Source organism: Mytilus californianus, unplaced genomic scaffold (genome assembly GCF_021869535.1).
Source record: "Mytilus californianus isolate M0D057914Y unplaced genomic scaffold, xbMytCali1.0.p SCAF_4, whole genome shotgun sequence".
Classification (NCBI taxonomy): Eukaryota; Metazoa; Mollusca; class Bivalvia; order Mytilida; family Mytilidae; genus Mytilus; species Mytilus californianus.
Genome location: NW_026262690.1, coordinates 102,457,191 through 102,475,736, shown reverse-complemented (window position 1 = coordinate 102,475,736; position 18,546 = coordinate 102,457,191). Strand labels below are relative to the sequence as shown.

The window sequence follows — 18,546 nt, the reverse complement described above, 5'->3', positions numbered from 1 at the left end:
TGAATCTCTCAACTGGTCAGAAATTTGAACAAACTGCTGTAGAAATCTACGGTCAAGTCGTAAAAGTGCAAGGTGATAAAATAAAGCATATTTACAATCCTATAAGACTTCCACTTCAATGATAAATCAATCTAACAATTTTGTATATACAAATTTTATTGTAATTGTCATGCTAAAGGTGATAGGTAGAAATTTTGAATTGCTATAAAAATGTCCAAACTAAGCTTTCATACAATTTTTCTTGCGAAAAGTCTTCTATATTCATAAGAATCAGACATCATTTGAATTAAAACATACTTATATTCAGTAAAATATATGTGAATTTGTGAAATTACAATACGTTGTTAGGAACTTTCCATGGGAGATAATCTAAAATCATTATTTTTTTTTAATATAGAAGACTTTTCGAAAGAAAAATTGATTATCTCCCATGGACACTTTCTAACAACGTATTGTAATTTCACATATATTGTTATAAGCGATTAATAAAACTAGGTGTGATCCGTATTCTAAATCATTTGTCCATCGGTTAATTGCGTGAACCCCTGAGGGTTCACGCATATTTTTTAGTTAGAAATATAGTCTATGGAGGAATATTCGGAAGCTAAATTATTGTTCATTCGGAACACATATTCATCTTATCTGTATTAACTTCCTGCAATTAAGAGCACCTCCATACGGTGTATCTAAGATATTTAAAACATGGCAATAAAGAATTTTCACATATCGCTATTTCACTTATCTGATATATGATAATAAACAATCTATAGATCCTTTTCAAACATGTATATTTATTGTAAAGCTACATTTTATGCAGTGCAAGGGTTTACTGACTTGAGCAAAGTTGACAGTTGTACCCTTTGATAAACAAGTGAAAGTTAAATGGTCAAAATTTAATTATAACGACCTATAGTATCAAACATCTGTGTCTAGATATTCACAGAGAGTGCTGTTGTTTCTACATAATGAGTTATATAGTGGGCTTTGGGATTTGATTTGTAACAATAAAATCATTATGCACACTTGTCATTTTGACAAATCAGATAAAACAAAATCTGTTTCAAATGAAAATAAAACAAGTAAAATAAAGACTGTTCGTTAATATACATTTTTACAACTTTTACTGTTTCCTTTTTACAGTATTCTCTATCAATTAAGTTATCTTGTAAGTTAATTAAATGTTTATTTAATTCATTGATGTCACTATACTATTTCAGTGACCGCTGCAGAAAGTCTTGACTCGTTCAAGAGACTACTGCATGCGGCTTATTGCCCATTAAATTCCAAGTCCCGTGTTTTTATTTGCACCATGTATAAATGTTATGTACAGCACAAATTATTTCCTTTTTGTTCAAATTATTTTTGGACTGGTTAAGTATGCAAGCGCACACCAAACAGTGACAGGATAGTCAACCAAATGACGGTGGTCACTTAGTGTTTGAAGTAGAAATTTCTTATATTATCCACACACTGTAATGCTCTTAAATTTATGTGTGTTTTGAATGTGCACTAGTGATTGGTAAATATTGATACGTTTCTGTGTTTTAATATATGTGACTTAACATCAAGAATTCCATTATTATGGAATCGTTCACTTTTGTACACTTCGGTATCTAAATAGAGGGTGGTAAAAGGGAGGGTCTGAACACGGAAACACGTGAAATAACAAATCGCAAAAACGTTGCACGGAAAAAAAACACTCTGGAAAAACGAAGCCAAGGAATAAAATCGTAAATATTAAGGGAAAAAGTACAAAAAGTTATTACTCAGCCGTTCTTGGAGATCATGCAGTCATTATAAATGGGCATGGCGACACTGCATGTGGTCACCTTTTAGCGTCCGTTAGTTGCATCCGATTTATCATAGTAATACAATAGGCTTTTAATAAATATCTTGGGACCAGTTAATTAGTTTATAATTTAAAACAATATTTTGGCTGACTTTGAATTAGTCCCGGTTTACTTTTTAATCAAATGCGGGACAAGCACGAGCAATTAAGAGTACCGACACGAAACACGGAAAATAATTAGGGGAAAACACGAAACACGTACATAGAACCAAACACGAGAAAACGAGAAATATAACGTCGAAACACGGAAACACGTGAAATAAAAAGGCCGAAAACGTTGCACGAAAATAACCCTTTACCACCCTCTAAATAGGCCATACTAGATGTCGACACCTCATATTAGAACTTAAGTAGATGATCAATTTCGTTTGCAAGGTTAAAGAAATCTTCAACTTGCTCTTATTTGCCTGTGAAGACCATAAAACCGTCATCCCTATTGACAGTGTAATTTGATGTTTTCTCTCCATTGGAACTTATCTAATATTTTAATGAATAGGGTAGACAGATGCAGCTCTGTGCATGTTGGTGACAATGGGCTCTCCTATAATGTGTTTGTATAACAGTCCATTAAACTCAAATTGATTGTATCTAAGAATTAATTTAACAAATGCAGTTAAATCTATTTTGTTGAGAATCTTTAAAGTATATTCTCCTGTGTGTCAATAAATTCTAATGCATTGATAACAGTTTCTTCTAAATTATCAATGATCATATTTGTGTACATTGACGTACTTCATAGGCAATAAGAATGCACTTTTTTTTACCTCATGTGACTATTTTATTAATGACATTTTTTGTATCTTGAATGTAAAAGTTTTGCCTCTTCAATAATTGGATGTTGGATGTGTATTAATTGATAATTTAGTCTTAGATGCATGATTTTTTTAATTAGTTGTTAGTGGCTTTGAACTAGCTGTCAGTAACTGCGAGTACTCTCAGATCTGTACTTAGTGTCTATTTGTTGTTGGTATATACAAGTACCCGGCCACGTCCACTCTGTGTATATTTCTCTTTGTATCCATCTGATGAGTTAAGCCTTTTTCAACTGATATTTATAGTTCGTTCTTATGTTGTACTGTTACACCACTGTCCCAGGTTAGGGGAGGGTTGGGATCCCGCTAACATGTTTAACCCCGCCATATTCTGTATGTATGTGCCTGTCCCAAGTCAGGAGCCTGTAATTCAGTGATTGTCTTTTGTTGATGTGTTACATATTTGTTTTTCGTTCATTTTTTGTACATAAATTAGGCCGTTAGTTTTCTCGTTTGAATTGTTTTACATTTGTCATTTCGGGGCCTTTTATAGCTGACTATGCGGTATGGGCTTTGCTCATTGTTGGAGGCCGTACGGTGACCTATAGTTGTTAATTTCTGTGTCATTTGGTCTCTTGTGGAGAGTTGTCTCATTGGCAATCATACCACATCTTCTTTTTTATATTTATAATTAGATCAAGTAAGTAACTCTCGCGGGTGAGTTACACTTATTGATGATTGGTCGATAACGAACATTGATGTGTCCTGCTAGCTGACCAGTTCGCAATGCCTCATTACTTATTTCTAGATTAATTTTATGAATTTTTGAAAGAAGGTACATGTGTCCTCCATGTTTTGAATTATTATTATTCTTTAAGAAATTATACGTCTTTTTTTTTTCTCTCTCCTTGCTTTATATTTAACAATTCTCTCAACATGCCAAAATTGTAATGATTTACAATAAAAAGAAAATATTATCCTCCACACACATGGCTAAGATACCACTGATATATAATTTCTTATTCAGTTGAATTAATAATTAGAATAAAAAATATCTAAGGTTCACGTATTGTCTTTTTTTTTTTTTTTAAAGTAACTTGTTTCTACCGTTATTGACAAAGTGGCATGCACATGCTAGAAGATTAAAACTGTGAATTAAGAAATTGTTGCGTGCATTTATCATCGCGATTGTTGGACATTCTACACAAAAGCGATTTTTGTTATTCAGGAAATGCTACATACAAATTATGATATCATAAATTAAATGCGATTTTTTATTATTGCGACACCTACAACGGAGTAACATTAAACATCAAATCAAATTTTATAAGCACCACCTTAAACACGGCTAAATTATATATCATTCAAAAGGTCATCATCTGTACCTTCATTTTTTTCCAGTTGTAAAAATTTGTACGGTGCAATTACGGTCGAATCAAGATAAAAGGTCAAGGACGGACAAGTTCATTTTTTCATTTGCTGAAAGATATAAATATATTTGCACGACTACGAGCCGAAATTTACTTTCCTGTGGTTTTGCATTACATTTCTATGGTAGACCTGCTAAATTCTCATCAAATTCTTCAGAAAATATAGGTTGACTACCGGGATGTCATGTGTTCCTAATTGACTGTAAACTTGCATATTTTAAATGCATTTATTCTTCTTCAGTTTACTTTGCAGCGATTTTTTTGCGATTTTCTTACTTTATTATACCCCACGCAAGGAGGGTATAATGTTTTTGACCCGTCCGTCCGTCCGTCCGTCAGTCCTGTTTCTTGTCATCGCAACTCCTCTGAAACCACACAACAGAATTTCATGAAACCTTTTTAGATAATAAGGACATACTATGTATTTGTGCATATCGACAGGAAATTACGATTCAATTTTTTTTCTAGGAGTTACGCCCCTTTGAACTTATTTGCTTCAATGTACTACTGCAACAGTTTTTCATCGCAACTCCTCTGAAACCACACAACAGAATTTCATGAATCCTTTTTAGATAATAAGGACATACTATGTAGATGTGCATATCGACAGGAAATTACGATTCAATTTTTTTTCTAGGAGTTACACCCCTTTGAACTTATTTGCTTTAATGTACTACTGCAACAGTTTGTCATCACAACTCCTCTGAGACAACACAACAGAATTTCATGAAATCGTTTTAGATAATAAGGACATACTATTTAGATGTGCATATTGACAGGAAATAACGATTCAATTCTTTTTCTAGGAGTTACGCCCCTTAGAACTTATTTGCATCAATGTACTTCTGCAACAGTTTGTCATCGCAACTCCTCTGAAACCACACAACAGAATTTCATGAAACTTTGTAGATAATAAGGACATGAAGGACATACTATGTAGAAGTGCATATTGACAGGATATTATGATTCAATTTTTTTTTCTTATACAATTTTTTTTTTTTTACACTTATTTTATTTCTCCAATGACAATGTGGGGACATAGGGTATGTGAGCACGCTCACTAAGGTTCTTTAATTTTTATATTAACAAATATGCTTTTCTACTTATAAAAGTTGCGTACAAGAATCGTATGTCAAAATTGTTGATTTCAAGTATTATCTTTCAAAAAAATAAGACTTAAAAGAATTCCCCTAAAACTTTATCCAAAGAATGATTAAAGTCGCTCACTAGCATCTTTAACAATGGCCACTTTTTAGTAAAATTCATCATGAAAGGGGAATAACTCTATTAAGAGTTAATTGACAATTTTAGTCATGTTGACGTATTTAGATTTTATCCTGGTATTCTTATTTTCCTTTTTAAAGTTTCTACTTATCTATTATAGTTCTCAAGGCAAAGTACGCACAAAAATTGTAAAAAATTATCATTAAAGGGCAATAACTCCAATAACCAGTTAACTGAAGATTTATGCATTAGTGGCTTATTTGTAGATCTTGTCTATCTGATAACTTTGCCATTAAAAGTTTCTATATATCTATCATATTTTTCAAAATAATAGGCCTACCCCGGTAAATGTCTTTCTATTATAATTGTTGAGATAATGAGCCAAAAATTTTAAAATAAGTTGGTAAATTCCATGTTAAAGGGCAATAACTCCTATAAGAAGTTGTCTGACAGTTTTGATGTCAAAAGATCTGATCATTATGAACATGTTTGCCCCTTTTGGATTTTTCCTATAGCTGTTTTTATGATAATAAGCAAAAATTGCATTTTACCCCTATGTTATATTTACAGCCATGTTGGCCAATGTTAATTGGCAGGTGGGTGCATTGGACACATTTTAAACTAGATACCCCATTAATGATTGTGGCCAAGTTAACTTTTACCCAGCAGTTTCAGAGATGATCTTTGTAAAAGTTAACAGACGATGGATAAAGATGAAGGAAGACAGACAAAGGATGCCAAATGATGGCAAAACGTCACACTGGACCTTTGGGGCCAGGTCAGCTAAAAATTGAACCTGTCAAGCATCCACCTTTTCACAATATGTATTTGTTTGTATTATCTACTCAATCACTGTTAATATGAGAGTAAGTATTGATATTTGAGTGGTATTTTCTGGATTTGCTGACCAGTTACAATCATTTTTTGTTTTATTGAGTGGTGTTTGTGTTTCAATTTTAAACAGTGTGTGATAAAATAATAAAATAATAATTCTTGGGTAATAAAATTACTAGTTTGTTTCAGTCGGTAACCTTACCAATAAAAAAGTTTTTTTTAAATAACAACCATACGTTTTAAAAATATTTTCAGTTCAACTATGTAAATTGAGATATACATTGTAGCTTGTTGCCTTGTTTTCATTATTTATCAACAAAAATGCATCAGAAGTTTGTTACACAGATATTTAAAAAAAATATTAATAGAATTGAGAATGGAAACAGGGAATGTGTCAAAGAGACAACCACCTGACCAAAGAGCAGAAAACAGCCCAAGGCCACCAATGGGTCTTCAACACAGCGTGAAAAATCCTGCACACAAAAACCATAATGTATACAAGTTCAGGGAAAATGGACACAACACAAAACTCTGAAACATTTTAATGAACCAAAATTAAAAAAAACATACAAGACAAGCAAAGGCCAGAGGTTCCTAACTTGGGACAGGTGCAAAAATGTGGTGGGGTTAAACAGGTATTGTGAGATCTCAACGCTCCCCCTATACCTCTAGCCAATGTGGAATAAACAAACACAAATCACTATGCACATTTCAAAAGAAGTCTGAGTCCGATGTTAGAATAGGTAACAGAAGAAACCAAGCAAAATGACAAGGGTCATCATAAATTAACAAAGGACTACTAGCAGTATTTAACTGACATGCCAGCTCCAGACCTCAATTAAACTGATCGAAAGATATTGTCTTCATCATATGAAAATCAAGCACAATCCCTCCCGTAAGGGGATTAGTATCATACCTTCATAAAATATACCAGAAGAACATAACCCGTATCATGCCAACAACTGGTTTTAGAATAAATGTGTTTATTTCCGATGCCATCTTTAATGACCTGACAACAGTATCGTAACTATATTCCTTCTGACATCTAGGTCCTTTGGTCTCTGGTGGAGAGTTGTCTCATTGGCAATCACACCAGATCTTCTGACTTATTTTTATACTTCTAAGTTTCAGTTCACTTTATGTCTGATTTCACATTTGCTGTGATTTTATAACAAGAGTCTGTCAGAGCGACAGCAAACCGGATGTTTTAACATTTATTTGTGTCCTGGCATTTTTCAATATCACAAGGGCCATAACTCCTGAATGGTCAAAGTGACAATCATCAATATTGAACTTGACCTCCATTTTGTCATCAGTAACAGCATATTAAAATTTTAAAAGCTTTGGTTGAACGATTCATGAGTTAAAGCACGGACACTACTGGAAAGACCATTTTCAATATTTCAAGAACCATAACTCCTAAATGGTGAAAGTGAATATCATCAATATTTTAACTGATCTCCATTTTGTCCTCAGTAACAACATATTAAAATTTGAAAAACTTTGGTTGAATGGTTCATGAGTAAATGCACGGACACTGGTTGGCAGCCGCCTGCCCACCATACATCCCCAAATCCCCCTATACCTCTAGCCAATGTGGAATAAACAAACATAAATCACTATGCACAGTTCAAAAGAAGTCTGAGTCCGATGTTAGAATAGGTAACAGAAGAAACTAAGCAAAATGGCAATGGTCATCATAAATTAACAAAGGACTACTAGCAGTATTTAACTGACATGCCAGCTCCAGACCTCAATTAAACTGATCGAAAGATATTGTCTTCATCATATGAAAATCAAGCACAATCCCCTCCGTAAGGGGTTTAGTATCATACCATCATAAAATATACCAGAAGAACATAACCCATATCATGCCAACAACTGGTTTTAGAATAAATGTGTTTATTTCTGATGCCATCTTTAATGACCTGACAACAGTATCGTAACTATATTCCTTCTGACATCTAGGTCCTTTGGTCTCTGGTGGAGAGTTGTCTCATTGGCAATCACTTCACATCTTCTGACTTATTTTTATACCTTAGCTGCATATCATTTAAACAAAATATGTTCAGTAACTGTTGCCATGTTGTTGGAAAAAATATACAATATTAGTTCAATGTCAGAAAAATATCAATTTTTTTATATGAGGCTTAGAAAAAGGGGAAGGGAGAGGTTAACCTAGCCTTCAACATTTTCATGCCAAATACAAAGCATTTGATATGTATCTGACATTGACCTAATATTGTTTTTATACTGCAGCTAAAAAATGCTACAATAATGTGTAGTAGCTGGCAGTATAAAATAAATTAAAGGGTATCCAAAACTATTTCCCCAAAAATTGGTAAGAAGAAGATTTGTTCTATTTATAATTGGTTGATAGGCAGGTTCTGTGGATATAATTGTAAATAATTTGTTTAGGCCAGATTATCACAGCGATGGCAACATCTCTAATAGCCCTTTGTTTGGAGATTAAATTTCATATGGCCCTACTTGAAGTATACATACTGCTTTATCACATTTCAGTTTTAATAATTTTTATTAACAATACTATAAATAATTTATTTAATGATACATGTATAACTATATATTATGCTTTCATAAACGAAGCTGAAAATGAGGACCCTAATGATTTAAGGCTAACAATCCTCCTTCTGTGATGAAATCTATTTTTACCAGATAAACACACAAAAAATGTCAAACAGGCAGAAAGCATTACTAGAATGTAACCAAAATTCAGTGATGATTCTTCATTCTGAAAAAAATTAAGACTTTGTAGTTAAATAATTTATATTTATATTGGCTTCCAAATTCATAACTACTGATAAACCTGTATTGGTTTCCTGACTTCTAAGTTTCAGTTCACTTTATGTCTGATTTCACATTTGCTATGATTTTATAACAAGAGGCTGTCAGAGCGACAGCAAACCAGATGTTTTAACATTTATTTGTGTCCTGGCATTTTTCAATATCACAAGGACCATAACTCCTGAATGGTCAAAGTGACAATCATCAATATTGAACTTGACCTCCATTTTGTCATCAGTAATAACATATTAAAATTTTAAAAGCTTTAGTTGAACGGTTCATGAGTTAAAGCACGGATACGACTGGAAATACCATTTTTCAATATTTCAAGAACCATAACTCCTGAACAGTGAAAGTGAAAATCATCAATATTGAAATTGATCTCCATTTTGTCATCAGTAACAACAATTTGAAAAACTTTGGTTGAACGGTTCATGAGTAAATGCACGGACACTGGTTGGCAGCTGCTCGCCTGCTGTACATCCCCAAATCAATAACTGATTTTTCCTTCGGAATAGTTATCAAAGGTACCAGGATCATAATTTAATACGCCAGACGCGCGTTTCGTCTACATAAGACTCATCAGTGACGCTCAGATCAAAATAGTTATAAAGCCAAACAAGTACAAAGTTGAAGAGCATTGAGGACCCAAAATTCCAAAAAGTTGTGCCAAATACGGCTAAGGTAATCTATTCCTGGGATAAGAAAATCCTTAGTTTTCCAAAAAATTCAAAGTTTTGTAACAGGAAATTTATAAAAATGACCATATAATTGATATTCATGTCAAAACTGAAGTGCTGACTACTGAAATCATATTAAAAATGACTGATACCAATTTTAGTGTACATTACACCAATTTCAGTGTACATGACGCCAATTTCAGTGTACATGACACTTGTTTCTTGAATTATCTCCATCCAGTACAAACAAGACTACCGTTATAACTCTTTGAGACCAAATACATTATGTGAGCCTTAAAGTCAAATGGGCATAAATAGTACTCTTCTGCAGCACCTTACAAAGAATCTGTCAAGTATACTTGGTAAAGCAGGTTTAAAGTTCCAATGTATACATTTTCCAATGAAAAACTAAACATGACTGGTGGCCATATAAGTTGACTAATAACCACTGAAGCATTAATTTTCCAACAGTACCTTGAAGAACATTCATTTGGATTGCTGTCACATCACCTATACCCCATAAGGGCCCACATCACCTTTATTCAAACATATGTTGAATTTGGTTTCAGGTGGTTGATAGGTTCCCATAAAGAAGGTCTCTTGCAGATCAGCACCAAAGTATACATTCATGGTTAGAACCTTGTAAGGAGCTTGTCTTTCAAGTTTTATTTCAATTTGTTCAAAATTTTACATAAGAGAACTAAAACACTGTTATCTAAGCCAATAAATTCATATCTTCACTCCCTCCAGATGGAGAGATATGGTAGTTATTGTTTTGCTATGGAAAACACCAAAATTATTTTGATAAAATCTGAAAAGGAGGTGCACAAAGAAATCATGTAAAAATATATTTTGTAAGAGATTCATTAAAACCCTGTCAGTGGTTTAGGAAAAATTATGGATACAATATGCCCAATGGCTTTTAAAAAAAAGTCAAAAGTGCAACTCAATACAGAACACTTTCTGAAAGTTAAGTTGAAATTAAGACAGAATCACAACGATAACTTTTTACCTTGCAAAATAATCGGTGTAAAAAGTAAAATGTTTACAGTCAGAAGTGGTATTGATGAAGGATGCAAGTGATAGAAAAATCTTGCATTACCTTAAACCAAGAAACGAAGATCTTATATATCTTTTAGAAGTATTTGTTCACTAAACAATTGACTTTAGTGTGACACTCTATCAAAGAGTAAGACAGAAGGTGATTTATAGTCATGATGGTAGGAAAGCATACATTCTTATTTTAATATTTTTTTCAGAAATCAAAAGTAAATGATGTTGTGTATATCATCTGTGTTATATAGAATGAATTCTATAGAATGAACTAAATATGACAATAATAAACCCACCCCAACTGAAAAATGGTCATTTACAGTCTATTTTTTCTATTCTAATACATGAACCACTTTGATAGTTGAACATTGACAAAACTGTGTTTCTTTGTCTTTCAATTATTATCTTGAAGTTACAGCAACTCATCCATGCTGACTGGAAGTAAATTTGACTTCATTGTCTTGCTCTAAAAAAGTGTCAGTTTTTACAGACTGGCAAAACTGACCTAGTTTTTACAGACCATAATTTTTCTGGCCAATTAATACCTCCTTGTATTTCTGTACTTCCTATGAATGCATTTATGATAATACTAAATACCAATGGCCTATACCATTTACATAGTGACAACCAAATGACTCCCACCCCTAAATGATTTTGGCTACTTTTCACAGTTTCTAATTTTCATCTCCGAGAAGGGCATTAAGGTTGTCATTTTTTCATAACAAATCTGGACAGAGTATATGAACCATGAATTGCAAGACCGAACCCTAGCTGTCAACACAGTTCAGCTGGGGAAGTTTTAAAAAAGTATGGAGGGTCATATGAGCTATAAAAGAATGGCTGTTGCAATCATGAGTCTACACTGCAATGAGGGTGAATAGGTTAACTGTGTTATATCTTAAGAAGGGCTGTACTTACAAAATCTTCTGTTATATGTCTAACTTGACTTGATTTCCAATTTATCATGTATTTAAACAGTTGAACATATAATGGGTGAATAGTTTCTAAAACATCCTGCAAACAGAAATGAAAAAAATATAATAAAATTTATAGTTTTACATTTAAAATTTTTCTCAATTTCTTTAAAAAAATTTTCTTAAAAATCATCTTGCATGCCTATAAGAATTGGACTGACAATTTTGGTGTTGTTGACATATTTGTTGATTGTGTCTTAATGATCATTTTTAAAGTGTACAGTTTCTCTCTCTATATGAATAATATTTTGTAATACATTCAAAGCTTGATGCTGATATTAGACAAAATGATACTTTCTAGACTTTTTCTTTTGAAATAAATGTTCAACAGTTAAACTGTTATTGGTCTTTATTTTTTACAACAATTAAATTATTTATTTGTGTTATTTTGGTTGCTGTCTCATTGACATATACCCAACAACTACTCCTACAATTCATTTTATAACTATATATTAGATGAACATTGTAGTTACTTTTACAAGAGTGCCATATTCTTTTTTTTTATTTTCTTACAGTTTTTTTCTGGCTGATATTTCAGTTGAATTTGCAAAACAAACAGTAAAGATTCTGAGTAATGCATAGATAATATTACATAAACTGACACTTTTTAGCTCACCTGGCCCGAAGGGCCAAGTGAGCTTTTCTCATCACTTGGCGTCCGTCGTCCGTCGTCGTCCGGCGTCGTCGTCCGTCGTCGGCGTTAACTTTTTACATTTTGAACTTCTTCTAGAGAACCACTGAATGGAATGAAACCAAACATGGCATGAATGTTCCTTATGAGGTGCTGACCAAGTGTTGTTACTTTGTAGCCGATCCATCATCCAAGATGGCCGCCAGCGGGGGACTTAGTTTAACATAGGACCCTATGGGAAATGCATACAAATGACTTCTTTTAGAGAACCACTGAATGGAATGTAACAAAACATAGCATGAATGTTCCTTACAAGGTGCTGACCAAGTGTTGTTACTTTGTAGCTGTTCCATCATCCAAAATGGCCACCAGTGAGGGACTTAGTTTAACATAGGACCCTATGGGAAATGCATACAAATGACTTCTTTTAGAGAACCACTGAATGGAATGAAACAAAACATAGCATGAATGTTCATTAGGAGGTGCTGACCAAGTGTTGTTACTTTGTAGCTGATCCATCATCCAAGATGGCCGCCAGCGGAGGACTTAGTTTAACATAGGACCCTATGGGAAATGCATACAAATGACTTCTTTTAGAGAACCACTGAATAGAATGAAACAAAACATAGCATGAATGTTCCTTACAAGGTGCTGACCAAGTGTTGTTACTTTGTAGCTGTTCCATCATCCAAAATGACCGCCAGTGAGGGACTTAGTTTAACATAGGACCCTATGGGAAATGCATACAAATGACTTCTTTTAGAGAACCACTGAATGGAATGAAACAAAACATAGCATGAATGTTCATTAGGAGGTGCTGACCAAGTGTTGTTACTTTGTAGCCAATCCATCATCCAAGATGGCCACCAGCAGGGGACTTAGTTTAACATAGGACCCTATGGGAAATGCATACAAATGACTTCTTTTAGAGAACCACTGAATGGAATGTAACAAAACATAGCATGAATGTTCCTTACAAGGTGCTGACCAAGTGTTGTTACTTTGTAGCTGTTCCATCATCCAAAATGGCCACCAGTGAGGGACTTAGTTTAACATAGGACCCTATGGGAAATACATACAAATGTCTTCTTTTATAGAACCACTGAACGGAATGAAACCAAACATGGTATGAATGTTCCTTATGAGGTGCTGACTGAGTGTTGTTACTTTGAAGCCGATCCATAATCCAAGATGGCCGCCAGCGGGGGACTTAGTTTAACATAGGACCCTATGGGAAATACATACAAATGTCTTCTTTTAGAGAACCACTGAATGGAATAAAACCAAACATGGTATGAATGTTCCTTATGAGGTGCTGACTGAGTGTTGTTACTTTGAAGCCGATCCATAATCCAAGATGGCCGCCAGCGGGGGACTTAGTTTAACATAGGACCCTATGGGAAATACATACAAATGTCTTCTTTTAGAGAACCACTGAATGGAATGAAACCAAACATAGCATGAATGTTTCTTATGAGGTGCTGACCGAGTGTTGTTACTTTGAAGCCGATCCATAATCCAAGATGGCCGCCAGCGGGGAACTTAGTTTAACATACCACCCTATGGGAAATACATATAAATGTCTTCTTTTAGAGAACCACTGAATGGAATGAAACCAAACATGGTATGAATGTTCTTTATGAGGTGCTGACCGAGTGTTGTTACTTTGAAGCCAATCCATAATCCAAGATGGATGCCAGCGGGGGACTTAGTTTAACATGGGACCCTATGGGAAATACATACAAATGTCTTCTTTTAGAGAACCACTGAATGCAATGAAACCAAACATGGCATGAATGTTCCTTATGAGGTCTTGACTAAGTGTTGTTACTTTGAAGCCGATCTATCATCCAAGATGGCCGCCAGAGAGGGACTTAGTTTAACATAGGACCCTATGGGAAATACATACAAATGTCTTCTTTTAGAGAACCACTGAATGCAATGAAACCAAACATGGCATGAATGTTCCTTATGAGGTGCTGACCAAGTGTTGTTACTTTGAAGCTGATCCATCATCCAAGATGGCAGCCAGCGGGGGACTTAGTTTAACATAGGACCCTATAGGAAATACATACAAATGTCTTCTTTTAGAGAACCACTGAATGCAATGAAACCAAACATGGCATGAATGTTCCTTATGAGGTGCTGACCAAGTGTTGTTACTATGAAGCCGATCCATAATCTAAGATGGCCGCCTGCGGAGGACTTAGTTTAACATAGGACCCTATGAGAAATACGTACAAATGTTTTCTTTTAGAGAACCATTGAATGGAATGAAACCAAACATGGCATGCATGTTCCTTTTGAGGTGCTGACCAAGTGTTGTTACTTTGAAGCTGATCCTTCATCCATGATGGCTGCCAGATGGGGACAATGTTTAACAAAGGACCCTATGGATGATACATACAAATGTCTTCTTTTAGAGAACCACATACTGAATGGATTGAAACCAAACATGGCATGAATGTTCCTTATGAGGTGCTGACTAAGTTTTGTTACTTTGAAGCTGATCCTTCATCCATGATGGCCGCCAATAGGGGGACTTCCTTTAACATAAGACCCTATGGGAAATACATACAAATGCTTCTTCTAGAGGTGCACTGAATGGAATGAAACCAAAACATGGCATAAATGTTTCTTATGAGGTGCTGATTAAGTGTTGCTACTTTGTTGCTGATTTACTGTTCAAGATGGCCACCAGGATTTTTTATTAAATTACAGGACCAATATTAAACCAAATTTGGCCTCACTCATTATTAGGGTATCTGTTATGATTTTAATCTATTTTTACATGATTTCCAAAACCAAAGTAGAATCAGGTGAGCGACACAGGCTCTTGAGAGCCTCTAGTTTTATATTAAGAGCACTCAAATTGGGATACCGGTAATAGCAACAACAACAAAAACTGTACATTCAAAATCATATCCATCAATTTGTTGAATTTGGTGCTTGTTTCAAATTTTTGAGTTTCTGTTGAATTTAAGTGCCTTCTATTAAGACTAAGGACAACTTAGAACATTCTCTATATTGTCATGATTGTGGAAGTACAGTTTTCACAAGATCATGTACTGTCAAAGTTTGATGTATAGTATTTGACATTCTTGGTGCTTGTTTTGATTGCTTGTCTCACTGATATACTCTCAATTTTTCACATGTATCATATATAGCATATATTTTTGTTGAAATGATTTCCCCTAAAAAATATACAGGAATGTATTTGGACCTGAAATTAGTAATAAAGAGCTGCACCATGAGCGCATGATACATCCGTTGCTTTTTCAACCAATAAAGTTCCATAACTCCTCAATGTCATATCAGAAATTTATAAAAAAACTAAAGGGAGCTTATGACAATAAATATAAACAATTCATCAAAGTTTCGTGAAAATTGGTTTAAGTGTTTTTGAGTTATTGTATGACATGTTGACAACGGACAGACGGACGGACAGACTGACAGACGAACAACTGCATAACATAATACGTCCCGTAAAAGGGCATATAAAAATTAAAAATAGTATACAATTATATTTTGGAAACAAATTTAAGTGCTAAAAAAATTGTGCATGCCAATTGTTGATGATGACATTGCACTTTACTATGATTTTATTATTTGTAGCTAACCTTGTGAAGGCAATAGAATTTAAGAAATACTGCCACTTTCAATCTAGCTGCATTATCATAGCACACAGTCCTCACTAAATTCAAAGTTTTTGGACCAGCAATATAAGCTATAACTTAATATAGTGTCTGATTTATCAGACATGCATAAAAGAGCAATGAAACATATTTGGAGTTAATTTTAAACAGATTTTTTTTCTGGTTAAAGGGAAGTAATACAGTTTAAACCATGTTCCAAGGCTCAATACAAATGCACAAAATGCATGATACTTTATTGGTTTCAAAGCTAGTTAAAGTATTATTTCATATACCGGTAGTAATTATTAATATTTCGTTAAAGAGTTTTATTTCTCTCTTTTATAATCTCCTGGTAAAAATGTGACTGTATTTTGTATATGTTTACCTCTAATTTCACATATGTTGTATGTGACAGAGTGTTTTTGAATAATGCATTATTGTATTGTACTTACATTGAGAATAAATTAAAGCAATGCTATATGCCTTCCACATATATTTCAATTGGGAAAGACCCATTTTTCTGTGGATATATCTTTTTAGAGTAGCACATGTGCAATATCTTGTTTCTATTGAATTTCTTATTTAATAAGTACAATGTAGTTTCTTTTTAAATGTTACTATTTAATGATATTTCTCCTACTACAAAAAAGTTAGAATAAGATGTCATTAGGTGCCAACAATACTGAAATTGATAGTGCAGATTGGTTTTACAAGCAGTTTAATTATGACAAAATATGAAAAATTATTTCAAATTATTGCCATTTTGGTCACATAATGTAGTTTGGGCAATAAAGTTTATTTACAGGTTTAAGATATTCCTATGGTCACCAATTGCATCCTTTTAATAGCAGACATGTTCCTGTATATTTATTAATCACAGTTTATGGCCATATTTCACAACGTCTACCTTTATCTTGATGATATTTTTCGATAAATAATCAAGAATTCCCTAAATATACTGCCGAAATTTACCCAAAGAAACTTACTTTAAATAAATTAAATATAAAGAGCAATAACTTTCCTTTCCTAGATTTAGATATTTCAGTTTCACAAAATTTCACAAAAGTTCCTTATTATTAATTTTCCTTATTCAGATGGTAATGTCCTTTGATCTTACTACGTTTATATATACCCAACTCGTTTACTATGACTGTGTCTGTAGTGAAGTTGTAGATTTAAATGAACCTCATCTACTGTAAATTCAGAAATTATTGCGAGGTTTTTATTATTGGGGATAATGATACTGGGTGAATATCGCAATAAGAAAAACTTGTATTATGAAATGTGATGCATATATCTGTATGCAGATTTTCCTGAAATCGCAATTATTAATCTCACATTTTTGTCTATTCTACAATAATCGCAAAAATAAATGCACGCAATAATTTCTGAACTTACAGTATGTATCGCTGGTAAATAATTAAATCAGAGATTTCTTTACCATGAACTACTTAAAACCTTTACTATATTCATTCAAAGTTACAAAGATTTGGTTTTGTCGTTAAGCTCTATCTGTAGAAAACTTATTAAAAGCAGGATATCACATCCAACTTTTACAGCGATGTTGCTTACAAAGCTCGTAAATTAAGATTTGATCCATTTATCACTGGTTAACTTAACAATCTTTAAATAAACTTATTCTAAAAAGCTATCTATTTAACACTAAAATAAAATCTTTGAATATTGTTTTTATGGGTATAAACAATAATTTTGTAATCAATAAATCAAAACATAGGAACCTGTTATTCGGTTGTTGTTTGTTGACGTGGTTCATAAGTGTTTCTCATTTCTCGTTTTTTATATAGATTAGACCAATGGTTTTCCTGTTTGAATTGTTTAACACTAGTCTTTTTGGGGCCCTTTATAGCTTGCTGTTCAGTGTGAGCCAAGGCTGCATGAAGACCGTACTTTGACCTATAATTGTTTACTTTTTACACATTGTGACTTGGATGGAGAGTTGTCTCATTGGCACTCATAAAACATCTTCTTATTTCTATATAGCTAAATATTATTGCAATACAGCTATGAACATTTACAGTCCTACATTCTGTTGATACTGATATTTTGGGATGCACAAGGTCTGTTTATGGTGTCGTTGATCTAAATATCTAAATCCATTAGATGTTTACTGATTAATCTTTTAGTTTAGATAAATGATTTTAACAGATTGTTATTGGCTCTGAACCACCTTTCAGTAACTGTTAATACTTTTAGATCTGCACTTTGTGTTTTAAGTCCTTTTATTAGTTGTTTTATGTTTGTTTTGTGTTGACCTGATGAGTTGATCCATTATCAACAGATTTTTACAGTTTGTTCTTATGCTGTGCTGCTACACACACCACTGTCCCAGGTCAGGGGAGGGTTGGGCATCCTAAAATATGTTTCGCCAGCCACATTCTGTATGTGCCTGTCCCAATTCAGGAGACGGTAATTCAGTGATTGTTGTTCCTTGCTATATATCATACTTGTTTTTCATTTGTTGTTTTTCACATAAATCAGGCCATTGGTTTTCTTGTTTGAATTGTATTACATTTTGTCTGGTCTTCTATACTATATTCCCGCACTTATTTTTAACAGAACAAACCTTCAAATGTTCATTTGGTGGATTAAACAAATCAAAACAGCTGGATCCTTTGTGATTTTGCCCCCATAGTTCCACTGTATATGAGAAAGGAATCT

General features: G+C 33.6%; 1 protein-coding gene across 1 annotated transcript in view; it reads right to left on the bottom strand.

Moving 5' to 3' along the window:
* Positions 1–8,606: 8,606 nt before the first annotated feature.
* Positions 8,607–18,546, bottom strand: part of LOC127698965 (carboxypeptidase O-like) — a 28,103-nt gene continuing 18,163 nt past the window's right edge. The window contains exons 5-7 of the mRNA XM_052202750.1: positions 18,452–18,544; positions 11,546–11,641; positions 8,607–8,841 (exon numbers count right to left, since the gene is read on the bottom strand). Coding sequence (XP_052058710.1) covers positions 8,677–8,841; positions 11,546–11,641; positions 18,452–18,544 — 354 coding nt within the window. The 3' untranslated portion in view covers positions 8,607–8,676. The remainder of the gene's footprint in view (positions 8,842–11,545; positions 11,642–18,451; positions 18,545–18,546) is intronic.